Source organism: Amblyomma americanum, chromosome 4 (genome assembly GCF_052857255.1).
Source record: "Amblyomma americanum isolate KBUSLIRL-KWMA chromosome 4, ASM5285725v1, whole genome shotgun sequence".
In the NCBI taxonomy this organism is placed as follows: domain Eukaryota; kingdom Metazoa; phylum Arthropoda; class Arachnida; order Ixodida; family Ixodidae; genus Amblyomma; species Amblyomma americanum.
The window spans coordinates 199,836,590-199,861,901 of record NC_135500.1 but is presented as its reverse complement, the minus strand read 5'-3'; the positions used below and the strand labels follow the sequence as shown (position 1 = coordinate 199,861,901).

General features: G+C 47.4%; 2 protein-coding genes across 2 annotated transcripts; both read left to right on the top strand.

Annotated features, from left to right (window-relative positions):
* The first annotated feature begins 1,967 nt into the window (after positions 1-1,967).
* On the top strand, positions 1,968-9,035 carry LOC144129038 (iripin-1-like). Its single transcript, XM_077662921.1, has 3 exons — positions 1,968-2,195; positions 4,483-5,348; positions 8,269-9,035. The coding sequence occupies exons 1-3, from the start codon at positions 2,175-2,177 to the stop codon at positions 8,582-8,584; spliced, it is 1,203 nt and encodes a 400-aa protein (XP_077519047.1). The 5' UTR covers positions 1,968-2,174; the 3' UTR covers positions 8,585-9,035.
* Positions 9,036-15,816: 6,781 nt separating this feature from the next.
* LOC144129037 (iripin-2-like) lies at positions 15,817-20,197 on the top strand. The gene is made up of 3 exons (XM_077662920.1): positions 15,817-15,956; positions 16,624-17,520; positions 19,789-20,197. Exons 2-3 carry the CDS (start codon positions 16,634-16,636, stop codon positions 20,096-20,098), a joined length of 1,197 nt encoding a protein of 398 aa, XP_077519046.1. The 5' UTR covers positions 15,817-15,956; positions 16,624-16,633; the 3' UTR covers positions 20,099-20,197.
* The last annotated feature ends 5,115 nt before the right edge of the window (positions 20,198-25,312 follow it).

Here is a 25,312-nt window from a genome sequence, read left to right as displayed (position 1 = left end):
ATGATTCCTGCTTCAAAAACGTTTGCTTCCTGATTCCTTCACGCGAAGAGAAATTGCCATTTTGACATCGAAGCCCATTGTGTCTTACGTTCCTCGTCGCTACTAATGCCATGAGCGTGACTAAGTGAGCCGCACATGTGAAGCCTCTGGTTTCCATTTTAAGTGCCGTAGCGTTCTTTGGTTTTCCTCGCTAAACTGCCACAACCTATACAGTCTAAAGGTTTGGTTTGGTTTATGGTGGTTTAACGTCCCAAAGCGACTCAGGCTATGAGAGACGTCGTAGTGAAGGGCTCCGGTCGACCGTCTAAAGAGGCTTGTTCAGCACCTAATTCTCTCTAATCTGGAGCACTAGAAACAATGACATGCATCGAAGAAAGCTCCGCTGCGTGCTCTCACGTCCTCGTTTTTTTGCGCTAAAGGCTTTGCCATTATGAGTGAACAGAACCAACTAGCCCAAGATTCAGCATTGTTGAACATCAAGAAGTCTCATTTAGAAACAAAAACGACGCTCGCAGTTAGCATTTTCCTACTGTGCTTAAATGATTAAAAGTTCTTTTTGGGTGAACTGGTGCATAATGATTTAGTAAAAAGAGCTAGCCAAACACAGACAACCACCGGGAGACGGCGCGCATACTCAAGCGCTATCACAAGTACTTAAATTAATATGCGGAAATTCTATAATTAGTCTTCGTGTTCCTGATCCAGGAGCAATTTTTTTTGTTGGCAAAAAAATTAAAGCGATCAAAGAAGGCACCTAGTGCAGAATTCTCTGAACTAGCTCAATACAGATAACGTTGTGTGTGGACAGGAACTCCCCGCACCAAACTGATAAAAATTGAAAATTGGTTTTTGAAGAAAGGAAATGGCGTAGTAATTGTCTCACATATGCCGGTGGAATTGTCCCGCATATGTCGGCGGACACCTAAACCGCGCCGTAAGGAAAGAGAGGAAAGTTGGAGTGAAAGAAGAAAGACAGAAAGAGGTGACGTAGAGGAGGGCTCCGGAATAATTTCGACCACCTGGGGATCTTTAACCTGCATTGACATAGCACAGCACACGGGCTGCTTTTGCGTTTCGCTTCCATCGAAACGCGGCCGCCGCGGGCGGGTTTGAATTCTGTTACGGCGGCTGCGTTTTTATGTAGGAAAAACGCTAAGGCGCCCGTGTGCTGTGCGATGTCAGTGCACGTTAAAGATCCCCAGGTGGTCGAAATTATTCCGGAGCCCTCCACTACGGCACCTCCTTCTCCCTTTCATCTTTCACTCCCTCCCTTAATCCTTCCCTAACGGCGCGGTTCAGGTGTCCATCGAAATATGAGACAGATACTGCGCCATTTCCTTTCCCCAAAATCAATTATTATTATTATTATTATTATTATTATTATTATTATTATTATTATTATTATTATTATTATTATTATTATTATTATTATTATTATTAGTAGTAGTAGTAGTAGTAGTAGTAGTAGTAGTAGTAGTATTAGTAGTAGTAGTAGTAGTAGTAGTAGTAGTAGTAGTAGTAGTAGTAGTAGTAGTAGTAGTAGTAGCCGGGCACCCTAATCACTGAGCCACCGCGGCTGTTGAAAAACTGCTAGAAGCGACAAATATTGTTTACGCTGGACAGTCAGAAGCGCTGTACTTACAGGGTTCGGTTATTCATAACGCCCATTATTATTACCATTTGCAGACCATTCACATTTCCTCGCGGTATAAACGCGCGGGATTTTCGGACGTCAGCTGCAGTAGTGCGCCATTCGCTGCATTTTCGTCAGCTATCTCTCGTTCAGTTTCACTCCCACAGCACACGCCGATATGCTTCTGTGCTGGCGGCGCGACAGCCTATTTCGTTGCTGCAGCTTGAGACTGGAAAGCCCACATTTCCTCACCAAGCACTCGAGTATCACAAGTAGCGTCTACAGATAGCACAAGGTCTCGTTTTCTAGCGGCCTCCTTCTTCGGTTTCCGTAAGGGAGCAAAGATAGTGCGTCAGAAGTTGCAAAAAGCTATCCGCACATCCATTCACGGTTGCCTAGCTAATTTCGCGGAGTATAAAACGCGGCGTTCGGTCGCGAAGCCTGGAATAACTCTCCCTTATTTTCTACAAGGAACAAAGTCTGAGACGGGAAACTAATCGCGTTAATCTGATTTCTGGTGCCCCCAACGAGTCCGCTCCGCATGACGGGTAGCCGTATTCAGGTAGGAGTGAATTCCATCCTTTCAAAAGTTTATTTGAATTAAGACATGCTTGAGCGAGTGCGTCACAGCGCCTAGCGAGAAACACTACTTTACTCACAGTTTGCTCCCGTCTTTTTTCTTGCCCGCCTAAAAAGTCATCCATTTCAACACACTATTCTCTTTCTGAGCTTACTTGCGTAGAAAAACAGTATTCAAAAATCACTATGTTTCGCGCGTAGCGCTCTCGAAGAACATTTAAGTAGGCGCAGACCCATAGGTGTCTAATGATAAAGGTTTAATAACGTACATAATTTCTTCTCTGATTAAAGGAAGTACTAGGCGCACACATATTACATGAAGGACTTGTAACAGTTACCTGGAGCACATATGCTTTCTGTGTGTTTCGTCTCGCCGTTAAAATGGTCCCTGTTTTTAACCAAGCAACCCTTTCAGCCAGTAAACGTGCATTCCAGTATTGGCCAAGGGTAATCACCATAAAATGTTTCCAGCCTCTTGTTGTCTGCTCGCGAGAGATGGAATTATTTACGAGTCTTGATCAGTACGGCATAGGATAACAAAAACGGGCGCTAGTAATTGGCACGTTTAATATCTCGATTCGGTTTCCATACTTGCAGGCAATGTAGTCGAGCCAAGTAAGGACCTGATAAGAAAAGCCTCTAGGACATTAGAACGTTTTGCGAATGACTCAGGCCCATGCCACTCACCACCGTATTAGTCCATCGCTGTATAGACAAGGAGCTGCCAGTTGACGGGCTATACAGGGTGTCCCAGCCAACTCGGACCAAGATTTTTAAAAAAGCTAAGCGTTCTTCAGAAATGAAATCGCGTGGATGTTGTTAAGGCTTATCTAAAGTTACAGTACCATTTTTTGATCGTCCTACGTAAATAATTAGTCGAAATAAATTAATTAACTTTTCAAATATAGCTTCAAACGTTCAGGCGTCAATAGGAAATTTGTGGAGCTCGACAAATATTGTCCGACACCGACATTTCCAACGAGATAGACTTAGCGTGGCCGTTTTAATTCGGGAAAAACGAAAGCCCGCGGAGTTTAAAAAATACCACGTGACAGTGCGCTCTACGCGCCCGAACAAACCGCGATTGCAGCGCTCTCATTCGGGCTTTGTAAAAAACATCGCTCGTTTCGCGCCTTTCGTGCTGCGCACGACAGAGCTTCGCGTTGTGGTTGGTTCAATATAAGCGCCAGTGGGTTCGGGCGGCAGCTGAAAGAAAGCTGGCTCCCGTTCCTGCGGTGATAATTGCGCTATCACGCTAGCAGATTGTTGAATGCGCCGCCAGCCGCCGCCGGTAACGTCGGAGCCGAACAAAGATAGAAACCCTTTCTCGTAAGCGAAGAGAAGGCGTGGCGCTTGCAATGTTTTTTTTTTTTTTGCAAATAACGGAGGAGAGCGCTGTAATCGCGACGCATTCTGGCGCACGAAGCGCGCTGTCACGTGGTATTTCTTGAACTCCGCGGGCGTTCGTTTTTCCCGAATAAAAACGGCCACGCTAAGCCTATCTCGTTGGAAGTGCCTGGGTTGGGCATTGTTTATGGAGCTCCACAACTTTCCTATTGACGCCTGAGCATTTCAAGCTATATTTAAAAAATAATTCATTTATCTTGAATAATTATTCAACTAAAACGAGCAAAAAATTGTACTGCAACTTTAGGTAAACCCTAACAGCATCCACGCGATTTCAGTTGCAAAGAACGCTTAGGCTTTTTTAATATCTTGGTCCAAGTTAACTGGGACACCCTGTATACTGTTACGTGGTCACCGCTTTGAACATTCTACCCCCCATTAACTAACGCAACTGCTAGGCAGTACAGTCAGTGCGTACTGCGCGTCAGCGCATTACACGGGCTGCGGTTTCTTATGCACGCACGAGTTCTGTCTATAAGACCCGTATACTATTCAGGACCCCACGCAAAGAACGCTGCCAGTTATGGGCTCTGTAACAAAAGCACGCAGGCTGACTTGTCTGTAGCTAGGCTCATGGCCACTGAGTGCGGAATTGCTGATGTTGGTGTTCCTGGGGTTCTCACGTTTAGCAGGAATTTTTTTTTTCTTGGCAAATTTGCCCTTTGAAATAAAGGGAAAGGTTCATAATGATTTCGTTAATGAATGCTAAAGGGGCCCGATGCCGAGGCCCATGTGTCCACATGCGCGTGTCTGGCAGGCAGCTTGGGTGGCAGCCCTGGCTACGTAGCTGTAGTTCGGAAGTGCACCGTCAGAGAGCACCATGTAACGCAATCTGCTGACATGCCTCCACTCTTCTCCCCCAGTTTTCAGGAATGAAGTGCGTCATCTACTTCGCGTGGCTGTGGGCCCTGTGCGCCGCACAAGAGGAGAAAATGGTGGCCAACGCCAACAACGAGTTTGGCTTTCGGCTCTTGCAGAAGATCCCGGCCTCATCTGAAGTGAACGTATTCTTCTCGCCGTACAGCGTGTCGACAGCGCTAGCCATGGCTTACGCAGGCGCCAGGGGCGAGACGCAGCAAGAGTTGTACGATTCTCTGGCTTACTCGTCCGCTGGCTTGGCGCCTGACCACGTCCCCAACGCCCACGCCCAGCACACTCAAGCATTGAAGTCACCTTCAAGCTCGACCCTTCTTGTAGCCAACACAGCCGTCGTTCAAGAAGGATACAACGTACTGAGAGAGTACCTCCAGACGCTGAACCAGTCCTTCAGCGCCGAAGTAAGTACTACCAACTTGGCTGATGAACAATCCCTGAGAAGTATCAACGAATGGGTGAAGCACCATACGGATGGGAAGATTGAGCGGCTGCTCAGCGAACCACTCTCGAGCGACGCGAGGTTTGTGCTTTTGAACGCGATATACTTCAAGGGCCTCTGGAACACGCCCTTCCACTCAGCCTCCACCTTCAAGGCTTCCTTCTTCAATGCGGGAACGGAGCGAGTGGAGGTCGACATGATGCACGGACAGATCACGGCTGGATACGCTCGGGACGACGAGACGAATTCGGACGTCGTCGACGTGCCTTACGCGGGTCTCGATTACAGCATGACCATTGTTCGACCACGAGACCGGACTGGTGCGGACGCCCTGAGACAAGTTCTTACGCGGCAGGTCTTTCGGCGCTTCCTCTCCGAGCTCAGTGAAACCGTTGTCAATGTGGCCTTGCCAAAGTGAGTAGAAAGTTTATATTATACAGAGATGAGCAGTTTTGAAAAGGGTGAGAGTGAATTTTTTGAAGTTTGGCAGAATTTGTGTCGGTACCGTACTTTCCTTTTTGTTAGAACCAGCATGTAGTGCTCATAATTCATTAATTTGAATGTAGACTACTCCTGCCACATCGTGATTTTAGTAAACACCTCGGTAATCTTTTCTCTTTTTACAATGCGGTCCGATGACATGAGTAATGATGGGTGGCTTGCCCACATGCCTATCCACGGAAACAGCGTGAATTTGCAGTCACAAGGCAAAAGGAGACGTCAAGTTCGAAAGGAGCGTATGATGCTCATATTCCTTAATTCCAGGTTCGCTCAGTCGGAGAACACATGATTCTCATAGTCGGTCACCCTCCTCTTTGCTCTCCACAAAGTGAGAACATGTTCACAATTTTAGAGATAAGATATTAATCGATAAAAGATATTAATCAGTCAGGCGGAAAGTTACTCATAGATCCAGTGCCTAAATTCGTTAGACCGGCAGTCATGGCAGTCACTGCCGTTAATGAGGATGCATATATATTGGTTTGCATGTGAATCAAATCATTCTTTAGACGACATTGACGTAATCATTCTACAGCATTATTACTCGCCTAAATTTGGGGTACTGTGTTTACTCCGCGACTTTAGTATACAGGCTACAACATGGATGACTGTAATGTCTATCTATTACGCGACGGCGTAAGGCTCTCGTTATACAGAAAATCCGGCGTCGGTATTGTGGTTGTGAGCAAAAGAATCCGGACTAGTCGAAAAGATGGTTACGTCACACTGTGAGCGGCAAATTTGTAAAGTTCTAAAAAGTATTGGAAAACTGGTGATTAGAAAGTCGCAACATGGCTTAGACGTCGTTAGGACATGTAAGTATATAAGGTAAATGAATTATGCTGAAAATAAAATTGTGAAATTAGTCGGTTATCACATCCCTGACCCTTTGGATGAGAGTCAGACACGCTACCGTGTGGCCACACAGGCATTTTTCTTTTTTTTTTTTCAATGGAGTATCTATTACAGTGATGCAGTGTTCTATGTGCACGACTAATGTACAAACCATGAGGAAAACAGTGGTAAATCAACAGAATGCATCGTACGACACACCTAAGCAACCCAGCACTCGAAAAAAGGGAATAAAAGCACAGCACTCAGAGCGAGTGCCACTCCTGTTCGAAATTGGTCTGGGAACACACTTCCTTTGGATGGGCAATCATTCTACTGAAGTGATTTTTTGCTGAAACAACAGATTCAAAGTGTCAGTTCATCATGCGTGTTTCCCAGAAGCTGTATAGTCCAATAAGAAAGAACATGTCTAAGGGTTCATTACCAAATTGCAGACAAATGAGATATCGTGCAGAATGCGGTGTGAAATTGTGTTTTTTTTTTAAATCTCCGTTTCATGATGTCCAAGAATAGTATTGCATCTTTGCAACTTATGAACTTATGAGACAATGCTAGATCTTTTATGTAACATCACAAAGGTGCCATTTTTCCCTACCCATGTTTTCACGGGCAATACCTCGCTGAGTAGCTTACAGAAAAATGTCTTTGTACGCGGCGAGAGGGGCATTTTACGTACTGTTTTCACTGCATCATGTCCCAGTAAACCAAAATCCTTCTACAACCATTTCCCCGACACTGAAAACAAGAACTCAAGGGAGAAACGAACAAGCTGGAAACGAACAGCCAAATACCCCTCATGCATTAACCCACCCAAACACGGACGATCAGAAACATTACAAGACACAGTGAGGGTCGGTAAAGCATGAACTGACTTGCAAGAACGCACGTTCTATTGGGTGTGTAGTGCCGCGGAAAAACATTAAATGTGAAACTATCTGCCGGACATGAAGGTTGATTAAACCAAGGCCGCCAGCGCTTACAGACCGGAAAAGGCTATTCCGCTTCAGACATTCAGAAGACGCATCCCACATAAAATTGGCGCAAACTCTGTGAAAACACTGCATATAATGTCTTGTGCAATGAATAATGTGAACTACACAATAACTTGTTGCGACGGGGCAGATATTACATGCGGTTGTCCTGCCAACTCACATGGTTTGGTTAAAGTGCAGCTTTATAAATGTTTCGTGTGGTCTTTCTGGTCTTTCACATAATGATTGTGCTTGTGAAAGAGGAAGCAGCGCCCGTGTCTGCGTGCACCAGATAAACCGTTGACGGGACCGATTAACGCTGCCCGTCATATCCTTTATAGCGGAGCTCGCCTCCCTCAATTTTTTTTTTCTGTTCTTTTGCGCATAGACCTTCAACTGACACTTTGAAACGGCATTCAGACCCGATTAAGAGGAAATACAGACCTCACCTCAGAAAAACGCATTTACGTAAGGGGTATTAAAATTTAAGCTTCTTTACCTACGAAACATCACAAAGAAAACCGTAGTGTTTATAGTTTATCGAGGGGTTTAACATCCCGTAGCGACTCAGGCTATGAGGGACGCCGTAGTGAAGGGCTCCGGAAATTTGAACAACCTGGAATTCTTTAACGTGCACTGACATCGGACAACACACGAGCCTCTAGAATTTCGCCTCCATCGAAATTCGACCGTGTCGGCCGGGATCGAACCCGCGTCTTTCCGGTCAGCAGCCGAGCACCCTAAACACTGAGCCACCGCGGCGAGGCTAGAAATACCGGAGTCGTTAGCCAGTGTAGTTGATCTGCCATTGTGAAGTTAACCCGCCACCGGGACAAGCAAAGAAACCCGACGCGCGCCGCAATCCAGGAAGGCGAAGAGACTGGATAGATGCCGCCACGCCGCCGACGCAGCAGCAGTAGGACCGTTAGGGACGTTAAGTTCAGTTGCGGTTGGTATAACCTCGAGTTAATCCGGCCATGTTTTTTTTTTGTTTCCTACATGCAACGCAGGTTCAAGATTGAAGGCGAGTACAAGCTGAGACGTCCACTGTCGCTCCTCGGAGTCTCGAAGGCTTTCACCAAGGATGAGGCTGATTTCTCAGGAATCAGCGGCTCTCGGGACCTGTTCGTCCACGACGTCGTTCACAAAGCCGTCGTGGAGGTTAACGAGGAAGGCAGTCAGGCAGCTGCAGTCACAGGTGTCACCATCTACACTCAAAGCGCATTCGTGGGAACTCCGTTCGTAGTGAACCACCCGTTTTTGTTCTTCATCCGTAACAGGCAGACCGGAGATGTCCTGTTCGCCGGTCAAGTGAACCACCTCTAGAGGAGGAGCCAGGTTCAGAGCATAGCTTTGCTCAGTATTTTGGCATTTGTATTCAGGTTTACTCATAATGTTCAGCCTAGATAAGGGAAAAACTTTATCACTGCAAAGTGAAACTAGTGACGGTGCAATATCTTTTTAAACAATAAATTTTAGGAGTTAAAATAAATAGAGACACTACTCCTTCAATCGGAAGGACTCCTGTTTGCCTCCAATAGGGCTTTACTAACTAAGCAGTGGAGGCGTATAAGTCTCCATTTCTTTAATTGCATCGAGTTTGCGCTTCTGGGAATGCGGTGCCAAATTTTTATTGGAGAATGTTCTTGGTGTTTCTTCGTTCTGATTTCCAGCTCTGCATCCAGAAGACTTCAATGTTGGCTTCCCCTGTATGCGATCTTCTCGATATTCTATACTCAACATTTGAATAGAAGTCTCTTTCAAATAAACAAGCGCAGAAATGCTTCACTTGTTTTGAATATGCCGTTCACGCCGACAATTAAATTGCGTATTTTTTGCTCCGGTATCATCGCGGCAGTTCTGAAGGCGCCATTAGGGGAGACCATTATGTAGCGCTTTGATACTTCCCAGCGTAAAAACTCGTTGGTAGAGGGTATAGCACGCATCAACAGATGCACATGTGACCTTTTGCTCAGATTCTTTCGAAATCCAAGCCAACTCAGAGCAATCATTATCGCTCCACCATTTTCCACCCATACCTTTTTTTCTTCTGAGGGATGCGAAGGCATCTTTTATGTATTTGTACCCCCAACTCCCTATCTTTTTCTGAGTAAAAACACATGCGTCGTATGAAAAACCGCGTTATTTGTTTGGCTTTAAACGCTCAACTGCGCACGCGCACTACTGCAAGACGTACCCTAAACGCTGGCCGATGATTGAATTCGCAGCGTTACCTGCTCTCCCTCACTGCATTCATTTTGAGCTCATTTCATGAATAGTGAAATAATAAACAGATAACAAAAATGGCAGTGGTATAACGCTGGTTAAACCTGGAGTGACGCGATAGCTACAACTGGCCGAGTGGAACTTGGTCACGTGACCAACCACGTGATCAGCCACGGCGCCGCGCCGCCGGCAGCTGCTCCGCACCACGTGACGAGCCACAGGGTGGCGCGCCGCCCCGCTTAAGGCTCGAAATGCCACCGTAATATAGCTATCGCTACAAAAGCGCCGCTTAACCGGATCATAGTGTTTTGGTACGAATGCGTTGAGCTCTCATGACCACTGCGTTCAAATATTACTGCTTCTAATGGGCGCTGCGGGCACCTGAAAAGTTGGCGCCATGGGTACAGTGCTCGCCAGCGCCGACGCCCAGATTTTCGCAAGTGATGAAGCATGCATCGCTTGGCGTCCACCGCCGTCAGCGTTGAGATTTGTTCAGCTGAACGACGCAGTCACGCGTTTTGTAGGCTAATCAGCATGCGAACACCTCACCACGTGGGCTGCATTCTAGCATCTATGAATAAAAAAACGATAGCTGCTTTTGCTACCAAGTTGTCAGGTCGTGTACGTAGCAGTTCTCGGTGGTGATAGGGAGGGAATGAAAATTATATCGTGCCTTCAATTAATAGTTCACTGTAAGAATAAGCCATCAGTCTGAAAAAAAAATTAGGTATTGAAAATGTTATGCTTCAAGAAGGTAGATTAAAAGGACCAATTGATCAATTTATGAACAAATTGTTAACAACATTTTGACGCGCGAAGGGCTCTCACCGCTGGCTGTTTCACATTTTGACTGCTCCGAAAAAAAAGAAGATAGAAAAGGGAATGATGTTGGCCTGATTTTCGGGACGCTGTTGCCCCTTTCAAATGTAACTCTCAGCTTTACTCATTCCACTCTTTCCACCATTTTTGTTTACGCCGAATACATTTTTGCGCGGTAAGTATATATAAACCTTCCTTATTTTATAGATCCAGACATATATAAACTAGCGCAGAAAGACACAGACTGGAGAAAAACGACAGGTCACACTAACATGTGTCCTGTCTGTTTATTTTTGCGGTAGTTACTGTTTTTAGATTCATTAACCAATTAGCCCCGTTTAAGAGCGTAGGCAATTGATAGAACCTGTGCCTATTCATTTGAGCCAAATGCAGCAGTTTTGCGCGGGACAGAACATTGTGCCTTTAAGAGGGCGCGGTGTGGCATCGACGCAGTGACGACTTGAGGACCAGACAAGAAAACACCACCACCACAATGACGGCAGCAAATGCGCCGCTATAGCCAACCGGCAGCACAGACAGCTTAGGACTACATGCAGTGGTGACAAGCCAACTGCCTTGCGTACCAATGCTTTCGTTGGGTTGCTTGCATCTGCGTCATTGAAAGTAACTTTGCTGACGGCGACTCAGCATCAAATGGTGCTGTGCCTACTTCTGCCGCAAGCTGTGCACGGACACGTCGAAGCAAAAAAAAAAAAAGAAACTGGTACGGCCATTACCACGGTACTCGGTTTAGATATGTGAATAACAAAAACACTGCTAAAAGTGAAGGTCTCCTAGGATTACTTCAGGTGGCCTACGGAGCCACATGACACCCTAGCACGCGTCTGCAATGGTCATTTTAGGTGGTCTACAGAACCACAGCACCCTCTGGCGCGTGTTGTAGGCACCATGTCGTAATAAAACGCCAGCCCTCTCTTGTTCTGGGCGTGGCACAGAACGGACTTGTTTGTCTTTTCTTTAATCGATGTTATAAAGCTCTGCGGTGTTTACTGCTCGCTGTGCCAAGACTACTCGGCGAATGCTTTTTACAGTTCTTCTCTCGTCCCACTAAAAAAATATAAAAACATTTTTTTCTTTTTTTTCAGCCTCCAAAAGTGTTTGGCTACGCTAGAAAAGTGAGTTACATTTCGCTCTAACTTCGCCCTGAGAGCACTGTTGTTCGACTGACGTTATCATGAACAGAAAAAGGATTGACTCTTGCTTCCTCCCCAGTCAAACCTGAAGCAGTTGCCGAGCTGGTTCCGAAACATCAGTTCTCCCATGAGAATTTGCTTGCAGTATCACAGTTTTCCCTCTAAATACAAAGGTGTAGCAAGGGTTGTAATAAACAATTGCAAAAGTTAGCCAATCGTTCGAATGTGACGCCGTTCCCTGCGCAGTTCAGGACGCTCTTGTCCTGCCATTCTGCGTCTGATAGGCTCTGTCGCGCGCTACGTATATTAGTTGAGGAGCAAATACGAATAAACTAGCGGAACAGCAGATGTTATGGGCCTTCTAGGGATGCCATGGAGAGAAGAGGGAAGTTTTTCTGTGATCAGGAACGGAGATCATTTCAACCCTCTGGCCGCGTCACGATGTGTGTAAAAATTGGTGCACGCAGACAAAAGCTATCCAGCAAATGCGCGACTACAAAACTCACGTGTAAATCGTAACACCTTGGAAAGTGTCTGACTAAACGAACCAGTTGGGTCATGTATGCAGCAATGTTCCAGTATCATCATCATCAATCATCATCTAAATCCGTCTGACTACGCCCACTGGAGGGCAAAGGCCTCTCACATATCTCTCCAATTAACACTGTCCTGCGCCAGCTGCGGCCATCCTATTTCGGCAGGCTGCTTAATCTCATCCGCCCACGCATCTCTCTGCCGCCCCCTGCTACGCTTCCCTCCCGTTGCAACCCAGTCTATTACCCTGAAGGACCATCGGTTATCTTTCCTCCACATTACATGCCTTGCCCAAGCCCATTTCTTGCTCTTTATTTCGATAGGATGTCATTACCCCGTGCTTGTTCCCTCACCCACTCGGCCCTTTTCGTGTCTCTTAACGTTACATCTATCATTTTTCTTTCCACTGCTCGCTGCACTGTCCTTGAGCCCAAGAAGGCCGGGAATTGTCATGATGAAGTTAAACCTCGAGCGGAGCTGTATACATTTAGGCAAAAATTTCAAATGTAACAAGAAAAGGACGTACCACTCCCTCAAGCAGGAATTTGGGCAGGTTTACGCCACGATATGATGGCAGGTGTTTGTCCCGTATAGCTCTACCAGCACTAAAGTAGCAGTACAGCTGCCCTTCTTTCGCGTTCATTTTTGCCATATCAATTTCGGGAGCTTGGCACAAAAGCCTGCCTGGATGAACTTCGAGGGGACTGCTTGCTGGCCTATGGATCTCGCTTCTTTCTGCGCATGCGCTGCTCCAGATATTCTGCGCTCACCATTCGGTTCGGGTTGTGTCGCTAGTGAAGAAGTGTAAAAAATATACCTTCGTTGCCTCTTCATTAGCCATTCCCGCTGACAACTCAGTTCTTTATTTTCTTGATCGGCGTCATTGGATCAGTTTCTAAAGGTGGATTCGAGGAGGAAATTGTAGCGGTGTAAAGTATCGGCATTGCGAGGCCGGCATGTGCGAATAATGTTGAAGGCCGGAGGCACAGAACGCTTCCGAACAGCTCCTCTAGAGTATTATTAGATCTTTCGGTCGTACGCAAGTGACTTTCGTCCATTACAAAGTGCAGTTGACCCGGCCGCCGCGAGGGCACAAGCCACTTGGAAGGCTTTAGGAGCACAGACTCGGAAAAACAGCGGTGGTGCGAGCGGCAAAAGAAAGGAAGATAGGTTTGGCTAGAGCTGGCCACTACAAAGCGATGCCGGCGTTACAGCAGAGCCCAGCTCCAGCCGGTAGCATTACGTTGAGTTTCGGATTTTGGCAATATTTGACAATACGCAGCAGCATTACCAATGCACCGGGACAAAAAAGGAGTAGTCCTCTGACTAGGCCCCTTGCACACTACAGCTGTCGAAGCGCAAGCAACAGTACATTCTTGTTCATTACAATAATCATAGTAGAGCACTTGTGCTTTCAGTGAAAGAAGAAATGTAACACAGTCATCGCAAACGAAACACACATTCAAACACTTTTTACTGTAGCATTAAAATAAACATTTTATGCATGATAAAAAAGTCAATGCCTTTCGGTGATCATTAAAGGAAGGAAATTCACTCATTGGATAGACAAAAAATATAGCTTAGTTTTCGGGAAACAGGCAAGCTAGCAGACCGTTCCACTATTTCAAGTAATGAAGGATGGCGATTTAAAAGCTCAGGGACTTGTCAGGATAGTAACTGTTCCATAGTTTGTTCTAATTTTTCTTGTGTTAAAATGCATGCGTCTTAAAGTAGATCGTTTCAGCATCTGTGTAAAGTGCAGAGAAGAAGCGTTTAGGGTCGCCTCGAAATTCAGAGAAGATGAGCTGTGACAACTGTTGATCGTAGAGGTTCCGAATAGGCGGCATTGCGTGATTTTTAAAGTAGACTAAAGTACGTAGAATTAGACTTGGATATGTTTTCAATAAATCTAACACCCCTTTTTTTGCGTCAAGAGAAGGCTTTTAATGTTTGGTGGTCACACTCCAAACGAGTAAGCAATATCGCAGTCAAGTGTGAAGAGCGCTAAAACAAAGTTTCCGCTTTTGTCTCCTGTTGTTAGCGCGCACGTGTGCATCGTCCGGGACACTTGATGCAGCTCACTGTATTATGACATAACATTCTCTCATCTACACTCTCAATCTTCTTTCCTTCGAATTTCCTTTACGCTATTGTGGAGTACCAGGCCAGGGTCACTTTTCCACCGGCTGACCTCTCCACCTTCTCTATAATTAAAGTTCTCCCTCCCTCTATGATAGCAGTGGGAATGGCAGGACAGTAGGCGTTAAAAAGGCCGGGATTTGGAATCGGCGAGGACCTATGAGGGGACTATAAAGAAAAACGATTTATCTATTCCTGCTCTTGAGATTTACAGAGGAAGGCGAAGAAGAAGTGCACCTGCAGTTGCTGGTGAGTTGTATCTCAAGTACTGTAGCAGCTCCTAGACCCGTTTAGGCCTGCCCTGCCCGCCAGATAACGTGCGCAGCTCTTCAGACGTGCTGCCACGCGCTGTGTGCTGCTGCGGCCTTGGTGGCGTGCCCAGCCTTGATGCGCCTCTCGCGTTGACACGCGCCAAATGGTGTCAAGACCTTGAGCAATGTGCGGCAGCGGTGGGGCCATGGAAAAGTTAGCTTACTGTTTTCTACATGTTATGCGGAACTCGTAAGACACGTGTCTAATCTAGACGTTGAGTGAAATGCATCCTTCTCCAGCTACAAGGTACGGGAAGATGGCGTGCGTGCGTGTGTTTACTAAATGCTTATGTGTCAAAGCAACGCTATGAACTACGAGGCACGGCGTAGTGGAGAGTTCCGGAGAGTCCCGACCACGTGAAGTCATTTCACGAAAGTCAAAACCTCGGCAGACGCAGCTGTTAGCATTGCGTCTCCATTAAATGGGGCTGCCGCAGCCGGGACTTGACCACGCGCTCTCGTGCTCTGCACCCGAACGCCAAAACCATTGAGCCACACCGGCAGGTGGAAGTTCATAATCGTCGTCAGCATGAGCCAACTAGCCCAAGCAAGAGTTTTACCTGACTTGTTAGCTATTACTGAACCGTATAAGAAAGGGAAATTCCATTCGTGCAATGCATAATTCACGTGCGCCTCAAGCATGAATTTAGTGTTACATCTGCAAAAAAGCTTAGCATAGCGGTAATATTCGAGTGCATTTTTTTCTATAAACTGAAACGCAGGAAAAAAAAAAAGTCTACAGTGCCCACTGCGCTTTAGCGCACGCTACTCCGTTACCTCGTGCAACGCGAAACTCGTGCGATGCTGGGGTCTGAGTACGCCGACTCGGTGAAACTTGAACTTGCATCTAGCCGCTGTCGCCACGGCGCAGCAGACTCGTGAAAAACTAAACAAGAGCGCTTAAATACGTTCAACCACCGCTTTAAGCAGACAAGTGGGGCGATAAGAGTGCGGGAAAGAAAAATTCGCCGCCGTTTTATGTTGTTTCCAGCGCCGTTCTGAGAAGCACCGCATAGAAGGACACAAAAAAAAAAACAGCTATAATGAGCACAACTTCATCGCATAGGCGCCGGCACAACATAGAAGGAGAAGGAGGAGGGAAAACGCCTCGCACAAAAGCAAGAAGGAAGCCCGAGGCACTGAAGGACCTTGACTTTCCTTATCGGTGCGAGACGCGCGACCGAAACACAACGCTGCGCAATCAGAAGTCGCGCGAGTATAGTCAAAGAAACAGAAGGGATGGCGCGGGGCCGCCTTGGGGGGCGTCATCAGATTAGACGCTATTTTGAAGAGAGGGGTGAGAGAGAAAGCGGACGGTGGTCTTTCGCGTTTCCAAGGAGCCCTCGACCATATTGGGTGTCTGCTGCCTCTCGATATAAGCGACGCTTGGCACCGGCCCCGCACACACGTAGCGAAGGCAGGGCAGCGGACAGCCACGTGAACTTTCTTGAGCGACCATTACGATCGACTTAGGCCGGCTGTAAACAAACTGCGTTGAGGACACATCGGAAACAGGTACGTCTGAGCGCCATTTCAACATAACTGCTCTCACAAAATAAGTGTACAGTATTTTTCGCAGCTGCAAAATTATCTCATTCCTGGTTGGCTACTAGTATGAAGATCAGTAGTCTACACTGAATCAGCCCTGAAAAAAAAAGTAAGTTGCCTCAGGCCGTGCAAGGTAGAGACACAGACAAGACAGGGTTTGAATATGATATAAATGTGTTCCTTGGTGCAATTGGTTGTCGGCTCCTCCAGTATGCTTCACTCACTTTTGGCGTACCCTGACCACTCTTTACATGCCCTATTTTACTAATATATGATACCTTGAAGTTGTCTTAATGTAAAAACTGTTCGCCGCACCATCTCGCGGTTATCTCGATCAGGCTTTCAGCCGCCTTCCGACATATTTTACCTATACATCTCCTCATATAAACATAAATCCCGCCTTCTCTAACGATGCTTCGTATGCATGATAACCGCTTCGATTGCGGTAGTGGTATCTCCGACGCTATGATGCCCCAATAGAAAAAATAACTTGTACTGATATATCAGTAACCGCTGATGGAATTCTTACCAGTTTTTTAACGCACCTAATTATACAGGCAATACGGCTGTACACTAGATGCTGGCAACCGCCCTGGCTATCGTTGACATTTATCGTTACTTTCTCTCTGCGCAGTCACCACATCATGAATCTGCTAGTGGCCCTCACCGCCATCATGGCGGTGAGCCTCTTCCCGCATGGCCTCTGCCTGACAGAGAAGGAGCAGAAGCTCATCGCAGCGAACAACGAATTCGCCATCCGGCTTCTCAAGGTGCTGTCCAGCCGACCGGACGAGAACGTATTCTTCTCTCCGTACAGCCTCTCTACGGCCCTGGCCATGGCCTACGTGGGCGCCAGGGGAGCAACGCTGGAGGAGCTTTCGAACGCCCTCGGCTACAGCGCAGCATCTCTCAGCGAAGGTGACGTCCGGGAGGCGTTCACCCACCAAACCAGCCGACTGCAAGCGCACGCCTCGCGAGCTGGCCTCGAAGTGGCCAACAGCGCTGCTGTCCAGGAAAGTTTCCATGTCCTCGAGAGTTACTACAACGTCCTCAACAGCACGTTCAAAGCTCGCGTCTTCGAGGTGGACTTCGTGCAGCAAGGTCAGCAAGCCATTGATGCCATCAACTCGTGGGTCCAAGGGGCTACGCGGAACAAGATTGACAAGCTCTTCAATGAGCCCCTCAGCACCGACACGCGTCTGGTGCTGGTGAATGCCATTGTCTTCAAAGGCCTGTGGGAGCTGCAGTTCAAACCCAGCGAAACTAGTAAGCATGTATTCCATAATGGCGGCATCCAGCCCGTGGAAGTGGACACCATGTTCTCGAGGCGGGAGACGCCCCGGGGCTTCTCCGAGGAGCTGCAGTCCCAGGTGATCGAACTTCCGTACCGCGACAGTGATTACAGCATGGTCGTCGTGCTGCCTACACAGCGTGACGGCGTGGAAGCAGTCAAGCAGGTCTTGACTATCGAAAAGCTCAATGCGGCCATCGCTTCGCTCACGAACCGCACAGTCGTGATTTCTCTCCCCAAGTGAGTATCTTTTTTTTTTACTGAGTAATGCAGGCACAATACAGGGCATGTAATGCAGGGCATGTAATGCGAAGGAAAGATAACAGCTGGTCCTTAAGGATAACTGATTGGATTCTAAGAGAAGGCAAGCATAGCATGGGGCGGCAGAAAGTTAGGTGGGCGGAGGCGCAGCGCAGCGAAGAAGCGGACGAGTTCAAGCGGGACAACGAAGAAGCAGACGAAGTGCAGCTGAGTTTTTTCGAACGACGCCTGTGAGTGTGCCCGTCGTGTCGCCGGTCAACCAAGACCAACCGACCTGTGCTTCAAATAAACGCCTTGACAATAATAATTGGTTTTGGGGGGAAAGGAAATGGCGCAGTATCTGTCTCATATATCGTTGGACACCTGAACCGCGCCATAAAGGAAGGGATAAAGGAGGGAGTGAAAGCAGAAAGGAAGGAAGAGGTGCCGTAGTGGAGGGCTCCGGAATAATTTCGACCACCTGGGGATCTTTAACGTGCACTGACATCGCACGTTAAAGATCCCCAGGTGGTCGGGTGTGATTAGGAAATTTGCAGGCATAGGGTAGGCGCAGCTGGTAAAGGATAGGGTTTATTGGAGAGACATGGGAGAGGCCTTTGCCCTGCAGTGGTTGCAGTCAGGCTGATAAGAATGATGACGAAGCAGGCACAAGCGCTTAAACTCCCACTAATATCCTAAAGCAAGTCGGTTTAAAGGGGCACATTACTGCTATATCACACCTCTTTGAAATTAGAATTTTCTTTTCAAGGCCACACTGATTACATCTTTCCATGTGTGTGCTGCATCTGGGGCCACCCACGCATAAACCTGCCCGAAAATCCGCGACCTGTTATCAACCACAGCGCTTGATTTTTGGGTAAAACCCCGTGAACACAGATGCAAACGGACAGTCGTTGGGTTAGCCCTGAAGTAAATTTCAGGCGCTGCATAGTTTTGCAAGAAAAGATCAGAAGTCAGGAAGAGGTCCAACATGGTTAGGCGCTCGTGGTTACCACTTGCTAAAAAACAGAACGAAAAATTTTAGGGAGCGAATGAAATTTTGAAAATTTTAGAAGCGATGCCTTTGAAGTGGCACTTACAGTGGGCTGATGCAGAATAATTAGTCAGTGACTTTTTCCTCTATCAGCGTGATAGAGAGAGCGCCCTTTGTGTGTTAAGCGCTCGTTCCTTAGTCTGTATAAATTCGCTGTTCACCGCTCCTGTAAACATAGTCAGGCTACATAGGGTACGCAAATTTTGCGACTATATAACCAGTGTAGCTACATGTGAAGCCAATATTGTGCAAAAATAGATTGGCGTCAGTGTGTAATGAGATGCCCTCTTTCGGAAAGAAAGAAAAACTCCGTGAAGGACCCCTCTCCGACATTATGGTATAAGAGTTACGATGCTGTGACGTAACGCCCACCTGGAAGCTTCTTTACTGCGTGTAAAAATTTCCGCAAACGCAACTGGTTGGGGAGGTTGGCAACGACAGTATGGTAGCGATCATTTCTTGAGCAAGGTAAATATTTTTACACTGTATTCGAATATGTGGGTATAAACACAGTCATCCTCATTAGCGTAGCTTTTTTTTTGGGGGGGGGGGGGGGGGGGGGGGCAATATTTTGGACCATACAGTCGGCTTCGGAGTTCAAATTAGGCGCGCTGCGCTTGGAATCGTTTGGCTAGAAAGCGTGGCTCCATCTGTCGCACTTTTTAAGCAACCGCTGTAGGCAGCCATGGCCGGTCTGGGGAGGAACGGCCGCTACTCGAGTCTGGCCTTGAGGCAGCATATACAACGGTGAAGGAACAGCGTAGGGACGAGACACAAGAAAGTTTGAAAGACACTCACGGGTGCTGTTTCAGAAGGCTAGGATCGGAGTTCAGACAGTTTAGAGAGCCCGAAGAACAAGAAATGAAGTTTAGAAAAGCGAGTTGGCGGGCTTGTTCCTTGTCTTTCGTTCCTGCGCCGTTCCCTCACCATGCAAAAGAACCAACCAGCCAGCCAAATCGCTCTTCTAAAGAATATACAGATCGCATCCAAGCGTTCCCCTCACCTCACGCTAAAAGGCAACGACAGAAATACCTCTACCTTTAATGAACACTGATTCCAGCGCCGAGCGCATTACACTTTTCAGGTGTACTTCGGAATGAGAGATCATTGTTTTCAGAGTATATTATGGTGCGAAAAGGTGTGAGAGAAAATTGAAAGGCTCGGAAGAAATTGTCAAACTGTACGCCTCAACAATGTGTCGACCTCACTTCCAGGTTCAAGCTGGACAAGTTCAACCCACTCAAGAGCAACCTCACGCACCTCGGCCTGGGGAGGATCTTCGACGATGCGGACCTCTCGGGCATCACAGGCGACCGCCAGCTGGTCGTGTCCGATGTGCTCCAGCGTGCTGTCGTCGAAGTGAACGAGGAGGGCACCGAGGCGGCCGCTGCCTCTGGAGTGGTCGGCGTAAACCGCATCGGCATCGACCCCTTCCGCTTCTACGCAGACCACCCGTTTCTGTTCTTCATCCGCGACCGTAGTACGCAGGAGCTTTTCTTTGCTGGACAGGTCAACAAGCTCTGAAAAGTGTTACATTCCAGTCAGCGTGGCTTCCATGCGATGCTCATTATACCGCGCGCTTGAAATTGATACAAATACAGACGTCTTTTCATTCTGTGTCCACCATTGCGTCCTCGTGTTGTAAACCAAAAAGAATGCGACTGAAAAAAAATTATGGAGGGCAGTTAAGACTATAACTGCGTGCTTTGAAGGCGAAATCATTAATTTTTAATTCACATTTTTCTTTCTTTGTAATTAAACACCTACTCATTAACATACAGTCGTAAATGAACGCATACACTACGTTCGCTGTCATTCGCCAGAGAAGAAGTGTGTTTTGTATGGTGGTAAAACTTTATTGGATACACTGGGGTGGGTTTTAGAGGAGAGTGGAGGATTTCACCGCTCCCTCGCCTTGGTGGTAGTCCTCATTCCGGGACACCATTAACAGTAGCCGCTGCCCGCACTCTTTGAACCAGCGCCCCTCTGGGACTCCAAGTCCAAGCAGTCGAACAAGGTCGCTTCCCAGCCCCCTCTCGTTGGCTGATTTACTCTCTTTATTTACGGATTTTATTCTGGCAGTCCCATACCATATGATATGCGTCTGCCCACATCTCACAAAACTTACAGTACCCCGAAAAAGTCGGGTCTATGTGTTTAAGAATCGCAGGGCTTATAGAAACGATCCCGTTTTCAGCCTCCCGAGGTGTCGTTCCTCAGTTCTATCCTGGCCCTTGACGGGCTCCAGGAACGTCTGCCTAATGAGGCGCAGATATGCTGTAATGTCCGAATAATCTGGTAAGCGTATTTGGTACAGGAGTCCCGACAGAGTCTGGGAGTTCAGTGCAACTCCGGGAGGGAGACACTCGGGCGGCTGTGTGAGCAGCCTCGTTCCCTTCTATTCCCTGGTGTCCGGGCACCGATACCAATTGTTTTGTTCTCCGCATTGAGCTATGTTGCACGTTTGCTAAAATTTTGCTGGCAAGTGACCCTATTCTTCCCCTTGTACAATTTCGACAGGCGTGTTGAGAATCAGAAATTATGTGCGTGGCGTCTGAACGAGTTACTGCTAGCGATACCGCCACTTCCTCGGCTAACGCAACTTTACTAGTTTTTACCAACAGTCCATCCACCTGCTTTCCATCGTGTATGACCGCGACGGTGCAGATGCCCTCTTGCGTAGGGCTCGCCGAGTCTTCATAATACGTGCCATTTTCGCTGCCGTAATGCTCCTCTATAGCTCTAGCTCTGGCTTCTCTCCTACCTTGATTGTGCTCGGGATGCATGTTTTTTGGTCTTGATCTAACTAGTAGTTTATCTCTCTAGTCCTTGGGAATGTCCCCTCTGTCTCCTGTGGTGGGTGGCAGCGCTATGTGCAGAACCTCGAGGACTCGTCTATCAACTTTGGTGGTCGTTGACAACCGCATTATATGGCTTTTTTGGTAATCTCTTCTTGAGAGTAGTTCTTCCAGCGTGTTATGCATTCCTAGGTGGAGAAGGCGATTAGGGGACGTCTTGGAGGGGGAGTCCAGGCGCCTTCTTGATGGCCGCTGTGACTATTACGTCTAATTTCTTCTTGTCGCTGTGCCGCAGTTTTGTATAAAGAAAAGTTTTGTGTTCTGCATAAAGAAAAAAAAGATAGTTTTGTGGCCTATGGGCTGCGTGCTCTTCACGCAATCTAAAAGTCCTCGGTTTAATTCCGCGCATCTTCTGAAGAATATTTCTTCTTTCAGTGCACGTTAAAGATCCCCAGGTGGTCGAAATTATTCGTCAGCCTTCCACTAGGGCACCTCTTTCTTCTTTCACTCCTTCCTTTATCGCTTCCCTTAACGGCGAAGTTCAGGTGTCCACAGAGATATCAGACCGTTACTGCGCAATTTTCTTTCCTAAAAAAGCGATTATCAATATTCGCTATCGCGCAAGGCGCATTACAACGACAGCGGAGGCGTTGCTGCGCGATCGTCGCGTTCGTGTCTGACTACTGCACCTCCCCCACACCTCACTATATGAAGAGTGTGCACTGACCGCATAGTTTAGGTCGTGCTACTCGTAGATCACGCGAGCGCGTAGATCTCGTTAACGAGGGTGCAAACTCATCGTGGCATACGGACGACATTCTCATTGTCCGGCAATATGTGACGCGATGATTTTCGCTCAGTCCCCCATCGGTCACGGTGACGGATAATTTTCAGCGACGTCGTCTCCGGTAAGGGCCACATGATAATTTTCTGTGGCTCCGCCAATGAATGAGGGCGTTGCTGAAATGCCGGTCACTATTTTTGCTGTAAAAACTGACAGGCCTTGCCGTTCGTGTAAAGGTGAGTTAGCGGAAACCAACGCCGCTACGCACGTATGACGGCCGTGGACAGTAGAATGACGTCAATTTATTGATAGAAATGCGTTTCCTGGTTGAGAAATTTTCATTTAACTGAATTTAAATGTATTTATAACAAACACCCGAGAGATGTGTATTAGCTAAAACCTGAATCAACAGCATAAGTAAGCTTATAAGCTAAGGCAGTATCTTACAAAATGGAGAAGACCTCTGTCACTGCCTCAATATAATGTGAATGCAAAGTTCTTATATGAGTCGCAGTAAGCCTGACTTTGATAATTACATTGAGGTCAGACGGGTCACCACTAGAGGTAGTGATATATGACAACACAAGCCCACTCTGACATCCCCAACATTCAGAAGCGGCTGACTGTAATGCACCTAGTTCTTAAGTTTAGCTGGGTGCTACCAATAAAAATGGTTGAACTAGCAACTTGAACTGAACAAATGTACATGGCACAATCTGCGTGGTGCTGAACACATCTAACATGCGTCCGTTTCCAAAACGAAATGGTATTCGCATACGACCACCACCAACCAGCTGCGCGTTTGTGACATTACAGTCGCTCCTCTCCTGATTTGTGTTTTTATAACAAGAGGCGGTCTGTTGAGAGTACGGCAATGTTTTCGCGAGCCAGCACATGGAGCCCAAAAATGAAACTATGGGAGTTGTACTGTACAGTCAGAGCGGAATGAAACGCCAACACCACCATGCCGTGCTTTCATACTTTGCAGTGAGATATTCTTTTACAACCGGTTTATTAATATGTACTTCGGTAGGAATTTTCGCTAGAAGCATGAATCAGGCTAGTTGTAACCTGCAGCTATACGCTCCTATGCATATTGGCGGGCAGTGCACGACCATGTGCCTAGCTGATCTTGGGGATTCTCCCATTGCTCACCTCTTAGCTGCTGCACGAAAGTCCAGCTCACTACGGCTTTCGTAGAGCGTTACCGCTACCGTATGCAACCGGTGGCTTAATGTATGGCCGACGTCATCCAGCAAGCGTTTACAACGAGCATTTGGAGAGAGAGAGAGAGACTTTAATGAAACAGGAGAGGTCTGTCTGGTTGTATGTCATTCCAACAACCAGGCAGACCTCTCCTGTTTCATCAAAGTCTCTGTCTCTCCTCTCTCCTACTCCTCCACTGTTTTCAGCTGCACCTGGAGGCCGTTGCATTCTCTAATATCACTCGTCCACTGAGTAAGTCTTCCTTCCGCTCTGTGCGTGCATACTAGCTGCACCGAGGAACGCCTGCAACTGTTTATACGCGGAATTTGTTCACAAGCGCGCGCTTGCGTGTTTATTGCGATTACTCCGAAACTGCGGCTAAGTCCCTCCTGGCTCCACCAGTCACGATGTACGTCACAATCCCACAGAGTGTGCATCATTACCGCCGAATCAACGAAGGTCTTGCATTCCGCTGGCCCTCACACTTTGCAGCCCACGATCCTACGCAGGGCCGCGCCTCGTGAAACGTCGCCTTGATCGTGGCCTTGAGGAACGTCGGGGAAGATTCGTCGCCTCGATCTACGGTCGACCGCCGACCGACGTTCCAGCACGAACATGCGTAAGGTTCTACGGCAATATCTTCTTGCGCGATGGAAATCCCTGATGCAACGAGGCTGCTGCCACGTTGGCCGTCCATTCTCAAAGGTGTCGTCTTTAACACCCTCGATGGAGACATTATTCCAGCGAAGAAGACTGCTTGCTGCAACAGTCCCTTCGGCAGTGAGGCCAGGCAGGTGCGAATATAATATAATAATAATAATAATTGGTTTTTTGGTGGAAAGGAAATTGCGCAGTATCTGTCTCATATATCGTTGGACACCTGAACCGCGCCGTAAGGGAAGGGATAAAGGAGGGAGTGAAAGAAGAAAGGAAGAGAGAGGTGCCGTAGTGGAGGGCTCCGGAATAATTTCGACCACCTGGGGATCTTTAACGTGCACTGACATCGCACAGCACACGGGCGCCTTAGCGTTTTTCCTCCATAAAAACGCAGCCGCCGCGGTCGGGTTCGAACCCGGGAACTCCGGATCAGTAGTCGAGCGCCCTAACCACTGAGCCACCGCGGCGGGGCAGCGAATATAACGAATCTTGGAACGGCATGATCTTTTCAGTCAGGATCGATGCGAAGGGGATCACTCGAGGTCTGTTGGTATCCGCCGGCGAACGCAAAACCAATCACCTGCATATTGATTGCTATTCTAGTGCATATGTGTCAAAAATCCTGAATACTTATTGATCAACAGCACGAATTAAAAAAAAAGATTTATCAACAGCACTAATTTTAAAAACAAGACAGAAAAATTCCCCTGTGCTTTCGGAATTCGGTGACCATTGGCTTCCTCCGCATGTGTGCCATAACGAGCCTCTCATTTCGCGGTTCTTGTCCGCTCAACAGCGTCTGTACACATAGTTAGAGCCTGATGTCACGGGCACTGTCTTTGAGTACGGAGGCTAGCTTCCACAGTGCACGTGGAAACCGGTTTGCGGTATAAGTCGATTAGGAAAACGACCAGGCTTTCGACGCTCTTCCTGGACTCATAGATGGCGGTTGGTATGAGGCCGGTAGTCTATTACTTTTTTTTCTGGTATAAACTGTTGTGAGTCTGAACAGCCGCAGTTTTACTATAAATAGTAAAACTATCTATCCATAGATAGATAGATAAATTTAATGAAACGAAGGTAACAGTTTTACTAGAATATGTTTTGGATTGGTTTATGGGGGTTTAACGTCCCAAAGCGACTCAGGCTATGAGAGACGCCGTAGTGAAGGGCTCCGGAAATTTCGACCACCTGGGGTTCTTCAACGTGCACTGACATCGCACAGTACACGGGCCTCTAGAATTTCGCCTCCATCGAAATTCGACCACCACAGCCGGAATCGAACCCGCGTCT

Excerpts from the sequence above, each read along its gene's own strand:
- LOC144129037 (XM_077662920.1), top strand. The coding sequence starts at position 16,634 with ATGAATCTGCTAGTGGCCCTCACCGCCATCATGGCGGTGAGCCTCTTC. Across the intron at positions 17,521-19,788 it reads GTCGTGATTTCTCTCCCCAA|GTTCAAGCTGGACAAGTTCA; the intron begins GTGAGTATCTTT and ends CCTCACTTCCAG.
- LOC144129038 (XM_077662921.1), top strand. The coding sequence starts at position 2,175 with ATGACGGGTAGCCGTATTCAG. Across the intron at positions 2,196-4,482 it reads TGACGGGTAGCCGTATTCAG|TTTTCAGGAATGAAGTGCGT; the intron begins GTAGGAGTGAAT and ends CTTCTCCCCCAG. Across the intron at positions 5,349-8,268 it reads GTCAATGTGGCCTTGCCAAA|GTTCAAGATTGAAGGCGAGT; the intron begins GTGAGTAGAAAG and ends CATGCAACGCAG.